At 48.3% G+C, this 12,526-nt stretch overlaps 1 protein-coding gene across 6 annotated transcripts in view; it reads left to right on the top strand.

Annotated features, from left to right (window-relative positions):
- The window catches only part of LYRM9 (LYR motif containing 9), a 68,961-nt gene that overhangs the window by 23,953 nt on the left and 32,482 nt on the right, over positions 1-12,526 (top strand). For 2 of the 6 annotated variants that reach the window (XM_037735211.1, XM_037735210.1), the window contains exons 3-4: positions 703-745; positions 846-938. In XM_037735211.1, the coding sequence (XP_037591139.1) occupies positions 703-745; positions 846-938 (136 nt within the window). Of the gene's footprint in view, positions 1-702; positions 746-845; positions 1,093-1,852; positions 2,987-12,526 lie in introns of those variants that run through there. The other 4 variants (XM_037735212.1, XR_005198472.1, XM_017519497.2 and 1 more) reach the window with 4 other exon arrangements.

The following is a 12,526-nucleotide window of genomic DNA, read 5'->3' as shown; positions in this document are numbered from 1 at the left end:
TTGAGACGAGTATAGTGGCGCGATCTGGACTCACTGCAACCTCCACCTCCCAGGTTCAAGTGATTCTCCTGCCTCAGTCTCCCAAGTAGCTGGGGTTACAGGCATGCACCACCATGCCCGGCTAATTTTGTATTTTTAGTAGAGACAGGGTTTCTCTGATGTTGGTCAGGCTGGTCTGAAACTCGTGACCTCAGGTGGCCCAGCACTTTGGGAGGCCTGCCTCAGTCTCCCAAAGTGCTGGGATGAGCCCCCGCACCCAGTGGTGAGCCATTGTGCCCAGCGCCAGTTCTTTTTGAATCTTAGGTTACTTCTCAAGGGTGAACATCTGGTCAAAAGCAAACAGCGGCCCATGCTCTGCATCGGGCCTGGTGGATTTCCTGAAGCCACTCTCTCTACTGCCTCCCCTCCCTTCCCTGTGTGGCTATCTGGAGAAGCCCTACTTATTCCTCCCTGTTGTGAAGCCCATGCAGATATCTCACCCTGGGGAAAGCAGCTTCCTCTGAGGAAGAGAGATGGAAGTTCCCTTTGGCCTCCATGGCCTGATAGCCTTTGGGCCCAGCTTGATTTTGGGGTACCTTGGCCAGTTTTGCACCTCCCCTGGTGGCAGGAGTACATGCTTTGCAGTCACATAGACTGGGATTCAAATGCTATTGTTCAGCAGCAAGTAAGGATCTCTGAGCCTCTGTTTCCTCGTCTCTACAGGGGACAATCATCACCATCTATGGAGGATGAAGAGAGTTGCTGGGTATGAAGTGCCCAGCAGTGTACCTGCCCATGACTGGTGCTCTGAAGCTGCTGGTCCTGGGAATTCATCTGGTCATCTTTCTTTATGTTTAAACTTGCAGAGTTTTCGGGTTCATTCAGATGAAGACAACCCTGAGAGAATCCAGCAAATTATTAAAAGAGCCATTGAAGATGCTGACTGGATCATGAATAAAGTAGGTGCTTAAGCCTCCTGGCTCCGCCTGCGAGCTGGGGTGATGCTGGCCATGATCCCCATGACCACTAGAGGCCACTCCTGCCCCACAGTTGAGAATGGTCCCTGTGGAGGAGGCCACCATCCAGCTGCTTCCCTCCTCCAGAAGCTGAAAGGTGATGGCAGATACCTTCTGGTTGCATTTATATTTTCAAGTGTGGAGGGGCTGTCACTCTTCATCCTTAAAGGCAATTTTTTGCCCAACAGTGTTGATCACGCTGAGAGAGAGCAGCAGGAAGAAGGAGGAGAGAACAGTCTTCCTGGAAGCCGTAGTGCAGAGCCGGCAGTGGCATTGAGATATTGCAGAGAGGAAAGCTGTCCTGGGGAGGGACTCCCTGTCTCTGGGGGGTATTCACACTGGGGCAGAATTACAGAGGAGACATTCAGTATGTTTTGGTGGAGGAAGGGAGTGAGTCAGGAATGTAGACTGGCGTCTTGGCCCTTAGACTCTGATATTAGAATGACTAGAGAGTTGGAGTGTGCCCCTACCTCCCTGTCCTAACTCACACTCTTCAGGTATGGGCCCAGGGTCCATTTTTTTTAAACCCAGTAATTGTACCAGCTGGCTTCCAAGGGTCCTCCTCCACCTGAGATTTTTTTTTCCCCCTAAAACAAGACTCAGAGAGGACAGGTGCTCAGTTTCCTTATTATCCTCCCTCCCCAGCCCCGCCAGCTTCCCTTTTCATTAAAGAAGAAAGGGAGTCCAGGCATGAAGTAGAGATTTGACTGCCCAGTGCCTCCTGCCTAGATTCCCCACCTCCCAGAAGCCCCTGCAGGAGGCAGAGGAGGCCCAGATCATGGGGGCTTGAGGTATCCCCAGAGTCCTCCTGCCCTTGTGGGCTTCCCTCCTTCACATCGAATCTCTCTGTCTTGCAGTATAAAAAGCAAAACTGAGAACCCTGAGAGTGACCTTCCTAGCCTCTGGATGTTGAGAGGCCCCTCTTCTGGAGCTCAGAAGCAGCAGTGGGTTTGCAAGATCCATTGGCCTTGTTGGCTGAAAGAGCCAGAAATCGGGAGGAGAAGCTGACCTTGCTTCTCCGGAGGCTCCTCTTGCCACAGCCATGTTGTCAGCATCCTTTATGTTTGCACTTCCAGCTGCTCACCATGTGAAATTTGGGGAGAATGTGGTGTTTTTTTGTTTATTTTCTGTCTTTTTTATTTTTGTGTTTTTGTTCTTTTACTTTTCTCTGAAAGTGATCCATTTATTCTGGAGATCTTTTTATCATTCTGTGAGTCCTACAGCAGATGTCCCCTCAGGGAGCAGCCTGTACAGAAGAGAGCGCATGGGTTTTAGAACCAGACAGCTCTGGATTTGAAGCCCAGATTCAGTAAGGCGAAGGTGAAGTGCCTCACACAGGATGCTAGTGGCGGAGCCTGAAGGGCTCCCTCTGAGGAAGCCGTCCTGCCCCGCCCCTCCTCTGCTCCAACAGCGCCCTGCACAGCTCTGCGCCAGGCCACTCAGTGTCAGGTCTCAGTTATTTGTTTGCTAGCTTGTCCTGTCCCTGCATGCAGCCCCGAGCCCTCACAGTTGTCACGCACCCTGCAGTCTGCCAAGGAGCTGCTCTTCCTGACCACTGTTTCTCCATGCCCACGGAAGTCGAAGCCCTGGGCCTTGCCTCCAGGGAGCTGACAGCGTCCTTAAGTGGTGAAGTCACACCACATGAACCAAGGGGGGGACGCCAGAGCAGCTGCAGTGAACTCAGGCCTGTCCAGGCCTCTGCACACCTGCAATTTGTTTTGACTGCCCTTCCCTGCTTTGCCACCATCATGGAAGGATGGAAGGGAGCCGGAGAGTCTGGGTGGCCTCAGGGAGAATGGCCAGAGTGGCCAGAAGATGCAGTGAAACCCCATTGGGATTTGAGTATTCCCCAAGGGCGTTCAGCCACAGGGATCAACTAGTGTGTGTTTGTGTCCTTGCAATTATGTGACTTAAAGTGACTCAGAGATATCTTTATGTGTGTGGGTACTCCGCTGACAATGAAGTAAATATATCAATTTGTGGAAGTTTGTGTGTCTTCTCAACTGATAAGCCATGCATTCCCTAAGCATACCTTGTCTGCACCCTTCCAAACCCGCCCCACCGAGTGTCATCCACTGTTGAGAACGTAGAGTCAGACATGAAGCTGCCCAGGAGGGGTGATTCTTCAGAGAAGGTGACTGAGACTGGCCCCGCTGCTCCACAACAGTTGGTGAGGCCAGATTGGTCCTACCAGGCTGTGGGCAAGCTGAGGGGTTTCAGGCTAAGCCTAAAGCTGAGCCAGTCCCCTGTCCCACCCCTGCTGTTGAGCTGGGGGCCTCTCCTCAGGTGACAGGGCTGTATTGAGGTCACAGGAGTAGGGGTGGCCATATCCCAGATGTTTCTCAGCAGGACAGAAATGAATGAAGGCTGACAAGGGTTCAGGATAGTTAGTGTCGCTTGCTCTTGACCAGCTCCTGGAGTGGTTCTGTGACTTTTGGTTCCTGGATAGGTGCTTGGTCCAGCCGTGCTGACTCGCCACATGTCAGACAGTGGGTGTCCAGCTGCAGTGTGAGGCTGGCTGGTGAGGGAGCCAGCAGGGATGGGGTGGGTGAACAGTGTGCTGGCTGCTCTTCCCAGTCCCTGTGCTGCCACAGAGGGTGGTGCTCCCGCTTATGCAGGAGCCCATGGTAGGGGAGGCAGGAGCATGCAGCACTGTGCGCACAGGGGCACTGTTGAAGCCTGGGAGAGCCTCCTGTCCTCAGCAGCAGCCTTGCCTTCCACCCTGCCCTCCGACTTCCACCGCTTCGAGCCCTGCGTGGACTGTGGGGATGGCTCCTTCATCTCTCAACTCTCAAATGCATGGAGTTGAAGGTTTACAGAATAGCTTCCAAGCAAATGGAAGAAGATGAAGATTTGACCCAGAGTCAACCAGTGTGGCCTGCTGGAAGGGGCTCTGGAGCTGCATACACCTGAATTTGAATCCCAGTCTGTCACTTAGAGGCGGTGTGATTTGGGGCAGGTTTGTTAACCTGTCAGGCTCACTTTTTTCACCGTGACAGGCTGCACATCCCACGGTTGGGAAGATTAAGGCTGTGCACACAGATGGGCTGTCAGCCATGTGGCCTCCATCTCTTCTCTCTGGTGTACCTGGTGATGACGCTTCTCTTTAGGTGGGTCCCTGTGGCTCTCCCTGGTGTCCACTGTGCAAGCACAACGCCAGCAGGAAAGGATCCGACATGTGTTGTCCACACTTTGACTGATACTTCTTTGGACTTACATTGCCTTTCTGGGGTGCATTTGCGTTATAAAGTTGCTGGTTTTATCTGCATAGTGAAAGGCAGATGTTAAAGCCCTCAAGGGCTTCCTTCTGAGGCTGACTCCGAGGCAGTGCTTGTCTTGATCCTGCACCAGCACGTGCTCCCTGGGCAGAGCCTGTCTTGCCCTACACAGTTCCCTTTTTCATCCCGTGCCCACCCCGTCTTCATTGAACATTTATTGCACAGTCCTTCCTCCATGCAGGAAGGGACTCAGTCTAAGGGAAAGACAGACGTGGGTTGCCTGGAGGTTGAGCAGTTGTGGCTCCTAGGATGTGATCATAACATAGATTTATCTTTTTGTCTCACAATTCCTTTATATGTTTTTCTGGAGGTTTCTATTCTCCCTATCCCTGGATGAAAACTGAGACAAAGCCTCAAAAATTTCTGGCCAGACTTAAATTTTAAAAACCCAAAGCTATGGCTACTTTTTCTTTTTCTTTCTTTCTTTTTTTTTTAGAGATTGCTTTGCATGATTTGGTTCCTGTGGCATACTCCAGCCTCACCTCCTCCACCTCCACCCCTATTCTCTCCACCCACCACGATGTCTCAGCCACACCAAGCAGCATGGGAGTCCCTGAACAAGTGGTGCTACTTCTGGCCTTTGCTTAAACTGCTGCTTGGCCTGGAATGCTCCTTCCCCAAGCCAGCAAATATGCCTCTGTCTCCTTCTCTGACAGAGGTTTCCTATCTGCAGCAGATTCCAACTGGAAAAAGGAAGATGCCTGAACTTTAAGTTTTGAAATTTTATCTTCCTGCGACTGGACATTTCACTTAGTGCATTGAAACTGTGACTTAAAAGTAGCCATAGCTGCCGGGTGCAGTGGCGAGTGCCTGTAGTCCCAGCTACTCGGGAGGCTGAGGTGGGAGGATCTCTTGAGTCCAGGAGTCCTGGGCTGTAGTGCGCTATGCTGATCGGGTGTCTGCATTAAGTTCAGCATCAATATGGTGACCTCCTGGGAGCAGGGGACCACCAGGTTGCCTAAGGACAGGTGAACCAGCCCAGGTCGGAAACAGCCGGTCAGAACTCCAGTGCTGATCAGTAGTGGGATCATGCCTGTGAATAGCCACTGCACTCCGGCCTGGACAACATAGCCTTGCTAAGGAGTTTGGACCTTCTCCAAAGGGTGGCTTTGTAATCATCTCTTTATGTAGTTGTCTCCTCCACCAAAGAGTGAAGCCCTTGAGGTCAGGACCAGGTGCTGGTTGTTGCAGAACCTTCCGGGCCAGTCGTGTGTCTGCTGCCCGGGCTGTGAGCTCTTAAGAGTTGGCTGAATGAAAGAATGATGATGGCAGGCAAACTGTGATGTCTCTCTTTCGTTTGTTTGTTTCTCACTGCTTTCTAGTAATGGGAAAGCCTGGGAGATGGTGAATATTTCTTGGCTAAGTCTTCTTCTTACTACCAATGCTTGGGAGCTGCTTTAGAGCCCTCTGCATGACTGGCAGGCTCTTCCTCCAGGAAGTTTGTCTTGATGCAGAGAGAGGATTTCCCTCAAAGTAAATGTTACCAAGTGCTGAAACCCAAACTTCCTCCCAACCTCTTGAAATGAACCTGTCCATTTTGCCCCCCTAGCGGGTGGGGATTAACTTGACCATCCAAAACAAATACCCTTTGTACAACGACGGGGAGAACCATGACTGTTGCCCATTTAATATGAGGGAGTAAACTCATTAACTTGGGGTGAGTAACTGTAGTTAAAGAAGATCAGAGGCTTTAGAACAGTGCCTTAAGGGGTTAAGGAGCAGGAGGCACAAGGTCATCCCAGAAAGGCACATGGTTTCAACAACAAATCAAAGAAGCAGCTTCAGCCTCCTGAGTCTTTAATTCAACAAGCATTGAGCACCTCCTATATATAGGATTCACTGGCCAGGTGGTGGCTGCTATGGGTGGTGGTGTCTGTGCATTCTCAGCAGCACTTATAGTGCCAGGTAATACCTTGTACCCAGGGCAGAGTTCAGGTATTACCTTTGCATTGGCAAATCAGAGATGAGTTACTTGCCTGTTGACACATAACTCCTGATAGAAGAGGCTTGGAGTAGCAGTCAGGTTGAAAGGGGAGCAGCAAGTTCATTTGGGCAGCACTCATGTTGCTTTTTGGGGTAGCACTCATATTTTTTAAAATTTATTTTTATTTTTGAGATAGTGTCTTGCTCTTTCACCCAAGCTAGAGTGCAGTGGCCTGATGTTGGCTCACTGCAACCTCCACCTTGTGGGTTCAGGTGATTCTCCTGCCTCAGCCTCCGTAGTAATAGTGGTACTACAGATGTGTGCCACCATACCAGCTAATTTTTATTTTTGTAGTAGAGATGGGGTTTTGCTGTGTTGGCCAGGCTGGTCTTGAACTCCTGGGCTCAAGTGATCTGCCCACCTTGGTCTCCCAAAGTGCTGGGATTACAGGTATGGACCACTGTGCCAGGCCTCATATTGCCTTTTTTTTTTTTTAATTTTTAATTTTTTGAGATGAAGTTTTTCTCTTGTTGCCCAGGCTGGAGAGCAATGGAGCTATCTTGGCTCACTACAACCTCTGCCTCCCAGGTTCAAGTGGTACTCCTGCTTCTTTCTCCCGAGTAGCTGGGATTACAGGCATGCGCCACCACGCCTGGCTAATTTTTTGTATTTTTAGTAGAGACAGGATTTCTCTACGTTGGTCAGGCTGGTCTTGAACTCCTGACTTCAGGTGGTCCACCTGCCTCAGCCTCCCAAAGTTCTGGGATTACATGTATAAAGCCACTGTGCCTGGCCTCCTATTGCTTTTTATGGACTGCATATTTATATGAAGTTGCTTTGGAGTGGCCTGATGGAATTATGGGTGGCTGAAACCCCTTGCACAACTACTGTGGATGATGCCAAGGAAAAGGTTGAGGGGAAAGGTTCTGGCTTTGGGAAGCAGAAGGCAGAAATACAGTTGCAGAAAGTTGTGTGTCTGCATCAAACTAATCACTCAACTGTGTCATCCAGCCTGAGTCAGACCCTGGAGGGCTTCATAGCGAGTAGATGATTCCACTCTCAGTGGTGGAAACTACTAGGAATGACCAGGTCTGATGGATCTTGTGGGGCAAGCCCTCAAGTGCTCATCATATAGATTAGAAGTTATGGAATGAACAGTTGTAGGCAGAGAGAGGGACTGGGTAGGGACTGGTAGGTCCCTCTTCCCTGTTGACTGGAAGTGAGTTAAACCTTGGGCCCTGGAAGACAGAAACCATCACTGTGAAAAGAAGGGTGAGCCATTGTTCCCTTTACTTTCCCAGTGCATCGTTTCAGATTTGTTTGGATTGGTGAAGACATTCTCAACAGTCCTCAAGTGGCAGCACGGACAGTGCCAAGCAATATCTTTATTCACTCTACCCAGATGACCATGGCTAAGCCCCAGACTACCTAGAATTCCAAGAGGGGCAGATTGATATGGGCTGGAGTGGTCAGAGAAAGCTTCAAGCAGACCACGGAACTTGAGCTATACCTTGAAAGGCAGACAGGATTGAGGCAGTCAGAGGGAGGAGAAGGCATTTGATGGTGGGGTCAGCTAGAGGTATAAATAAATGTGGGCCTGGGAGGAGGCTCAGGCTAGACTCAGACTAGATGGCTGGGTGCTCACAGGAGATGGTGAGAGATAATCAACTCAGCCTCAGTCCGCTGAGTTTAGACTATATGCATGGCACCTTGCCAGCTGTATTAGTCTGTTCTCATGCTGCTAATAAAGGCATATCAAAGACTGGGTAATTTATAAAGAAAAAGAGATTTAATGGACTCACAGTTCCTTGTGGCTGGGGGCATCTCATAATCAAGGCAAAAGGCAAAAGGCATGTCTTACATGGCAGCAGACAAGAGGGAAAGTGAGAGGCAAGTGAAAGGGGAAGCCTCTTATAAATCATCAGATCAGCCGGGTGCATTGGCTCACGTCTGTAATCCCAGCACTTTGGGAGGCCGAGGTGGGTGGATCACAAGGTCAGGAGATCGAGACCATCCTGGCCAACATGGTGAAACCCTATCTCTACTAAAAATACAAAAAACTGGACTGGTGCAGTGGCTCACGCCTGTAATCCCAGGACTTTGGGAGGCCAAAGTGGGTGGATCACGAGGTCAGGAGATTGAGACCATCCTGGCTAACACAGTGAAACCCCATCTCTACTAAAAATACAAAAAATTAGCTGGGTGTGGTGGCACGTGCCTGTAATCCCAGCTACATGGGAGGCTGAGGCAGGAGAATTGCTTGAACCTGGGAGGAGGAGGTTGCAATGAGCTGACACTGTGTCACTGCACTCCAGTCTCGGAGCACGACAGAGCGAGACTCTCAAAAAACCAGGTGGTGGAGGTTGCAGTGAGCTGAGATTGTGCCAAAAAAAAAAAAAAAAATCATCAGATCTTGTAAGACTGATTCATTACCACAAGAACAGTATGGGGCAAAACACCCCCATGATTCAATTATCTCCCACCAAGTCCCTCCCACAACACGTGGGAATTATGGGAGCTACAATTCAAGATGAGATTTGGGTGGGGACACAGCCAAACCCTATCACTGACCAACTTATTGCAAGTCTGTTCTTCCTCGATTACCCGCATCCATCACTCCTTGTCAGAAAGTTCTTTGCTTTGTCTAATCCAAGTCTGCATGACTAAGGTAAAGTTGTTTTTCCCAGTTTTGTCTTCAGGTGAGGCGAAAGACACAGCTTATGGAAAGCCCCACCCAGCAAGAAAATATACTTATCTTGACTCCAAATGTTGTCCCCAAGGAAAGCTTCTGGCATCTAGAATGGCCCTGGCAGCAGCCTGATCCTGCCTCCAGGAGGAATTCTGCTGGCTTTGGGGATCTTGGGTATTTCCTTTCGTCTTGTCACCTGGTAAAAGGACTTGAGTTTCCCCCTCCAGCTCATAGGAGAGGTGAGAAGAAAAGAAAAAAAAGAATTCTCCTTCTTTGATTTTGCAGTGGAAATTATTTGCCTATACCAATAGCACATTGAGATACAATATTTAAAAAAAAATGGCAGATTCTTCAGAGCTAAATATTTGTTGTTGATTCAAACATGGGTCCTTCTGATTATATTAAAGTTGTCCTGGAAGCAAGAGAAGGGACCCTGGCATCAGAGAGACCTGGGCTCATATCCTGACCCAGGCACTAGTGAGCTGTGAGACTTTAGGCAAGTGAGTATACTTGTCTGAGCCTCAGTTTCCCCATCAGTACAATGGGGGGCAGTTCAGGAGGGCAGTCATCCTTCCTCCATAGAGTTGTTATACAGATGACCACTTTATAGCACAAACAGAACATGCAGTTTGAAGATTCCCATCCCTCACTTGTTCTCACTCTTTTCTGTTGCTTCCTCCTTTACTTGGTCCCTCCTGGACCCTCTCTCCTGGCCTGGGCCTCAGACCTCCTAGAGGGGACTCCAAGGCAGAGCTCACAGCAGCCTCCCTTCATCAGCACCTGGAGGCTGCCTGTCCCTGCCAGAGGGACAGGGAACTCCTTCTGGAGGTGAACCCCTGGCCTCTCTTTCATCCTTCTTCATCAAGCCAGGGTGATGAAATTGAGTGGCCTTCACTGTCAAGTGCCCTTTTTACTGGAATTTAATCAGAACTCACAGACCAACTCTGGTCATTGCAGTTGAGAAGCTCAAGACATTCCGGCATTACCTGCTTTGTTCTGCTTTTCCTGATATTGCAAATAGTTTTGGATGCTTATTTTTATTCAAGAAGGCACCAAGTATCAGACTTTTTGATGAGAGTTCCCTGTGGAGAGATGATTGCATCTCCAGAGGCCAGTTACTGCTTTAGAGACCCACAGCGCAGCTTTTCAGCAAGGAGCCTAATTAAACAAGTTTGGGAAAGTCCCCGAACTGTGTTTCTGTGGGGTCCTGGGATAGCCTGATTTCAAGCTAAAAGAGGAGGCCCTTTCCTGGAAATGATGTAATTGACTGAAACAAATACTTTCATCCAATCTCCCTTTCCAAAGTCCCCTCTGTTTGTGGATTCCCTTTGGGGGCTGCATCAGGAATCAGAGAGTGGGGTAGGGGCCGGGACTCCCTAAATCCTTTCTGTCTGAATAACAGAGGGGAGTCTTGGCTGAAAGCCGTTTAAAAAATAAATTAATTTTCTAATTCATGAGTTTATTTAATTCTGAATTCCTATCATGTAAATTTATTTTGTCATAGAATAGGTAAGATATTTGCCTGGTTCAGAATTAGTAAAAGGATCTCCTAACCCAGTCCCCAGCTGTCTGCTTTCCCTCCCAGGAGGGAAGTAACAGACTAATTTCTTATGCCTCCTTTAGAGATACGCTATGTACAGAAAAACTACACACCTTTTCTTCTGGTGCTCTCTTATTTGATTTTTAAAAACTTAATATATCATGGAGTTCTTTTCAAAACAATGCATAAGCGTGTTCATTTTTTATGCTTCATGTTATTAGTCCACTGCATAGAGATATCACAACTTTTCCAGTAATCTCCTATTGAGGGACAGCTGGTTTATTTACATTCTTCTACTGTTATAAGCAACACGGCAGTGAATAACCTGTACAAATGTCTTCATACATAGGAAATTATCTCTAGGAGAAGTTCTTGTAAGCAGAATTGCTGAGTGAAAATGTATACACATTTGTAATTTTGAAAGATGTGCTGAAGTGGCCCTACAGAGAAACTGGACCAATTTATACTGTCACTAACACCTAACAGTGTTTTAAATATGCAAGTGTTTTATTTAGTTACTTAGTTTCGAGTCAGGATCTCACCCTGTTGCCTAGGCTGGAGTGCAGTGGCACGATCACATCTCACCGCAGTCTTGACCTCCTAAGCTCAAGTGAATCTCCTACCTCAGCTTCCCAAGTAGCTGAGACCACAGGTGTGCACCACCATGTCCAGCTGTGCTTTTATGGCCATGACACTGAGCCTACCTATGGCAGGCACACATGACTGAGGCCCCCGCATCACTGTCCTTCCACAGCTGTTTTACCTGCAACTGCTAACTTACTGTAGACCTTGAAAGACACCTGGGGGGCTTTCCTTGATAAGAGGTATGCGCATTTACTTTGAACATGATTATTTTCTCAGGGTTACTTAATATTTTTTATACATGTGACCCTATATTTCCTCACAGTGAGTGAATAGAAGTCTGTGTTCTCTTGTTTTTCTTTTCTTCCTTCCTTCCTCCCTCCCTCACTTCTTTTTTTCCTTTCTTTCCTTCCTTCCTTTCTCCCCTCCCTCCCTCCCTCCCTCCCTCCTTCCTTCCTTCCTTCCTTCCTTCCTTCCTTCCTTCCTTCCTTCCTTCTTCCTTCTTCCTTCTTCCTTCCTCTTTAACAGGGTCTCACCCTGTCTCCCAGCTTGGAGTGCAGGGTCACGATCCCAGTTAACTGCAACCCCTGCCTCTCAGGCTCAAATGGTCCTCTCACCGCAGCCCCCCAAGTAGCTGAGACTACAGGTGTGCACTACCATCCCAGGCTAATTTTTTGTATTTTTGGTAGAGACAGGATTTTGCCATGTTGCCAAGCCTGGTCTTGAACTCCTGAGCTCAGATGATCCACCCACCCCAGCCTCCCAAAGTGCTGGGATTACAGGCATGAGCCACTGTGCTCGCCTTTATTGGTTTTCTTATTCTGAGTAAGAAGAACACTACTTGCCTGAGATCCACATTCGAATGATGTCTCCAGTGAATAACCTTGTGATCTTGCCAACTTACCTGGCTTCTCAAGTTCCCTCCACTGCAGTGTTGCAGAGACCAGGAGGATAATGAACCACAGCAATAGTTCTCGAGCTTGGAGCTTCGGTGCACACACTATCACCTGGGGGGCTCCTGGAAACAGATGGCTGGGTCCCAGCCCCAGGGTCTCTGATACAGTTGGTGTGAGTGGAACCTGGTCATTTGCAAACCTAACAAGTTCCCACGTGATGCTGCTGGCCCAGGGGCAACACTCTGAGAGCCATTGAAACCATGTCTAGAAATAATAATTGCATAATTTTTTGTCTCTCCTATTGTCTTGACTGACAGGTTAAGAAAGGGAAACAGCATTTATTGAGCCTCAAAAATTATGCAAGCCATCTCATTTTATTTAATACTTACCCTTAAAGTACTTATTACTTTATGGATGAGAACACTGAAACTAAAAAAAGTTAAATGACTTACCCAGAGTTTTACAATGAGGAAATGGTGAATCTGGGATTCAAATACAAGTTTGTCCAACTCCGGAATCTATATTCTATTTGTTACACCCTACTGCTTGCCAACAGTGTTTGGCCATGGTAATTGAATAAATAAGCTTAGGGGTTTAACTTTATTCTGCTTCTTTCTTTCTT

This window comes from Cebus imitator, unplaced genomic scaffold (genome assembly GCF_001604975.1).
Source record: "Cebus imitator isolate Cc_AM_T3 unplaced genomic scaffold, Cebus_imitator-1.0 Scaffold751, whole genome shotgun sequence".
Lineage (NCBI taxonomy): Eukaryota > Metazoa > Chordata > Mammalia > Primates > Cebidae > Cebus > Cebus imitator.
This window is presented reverse-complemented; position numbering and strand designations above follow the sequence as displayed.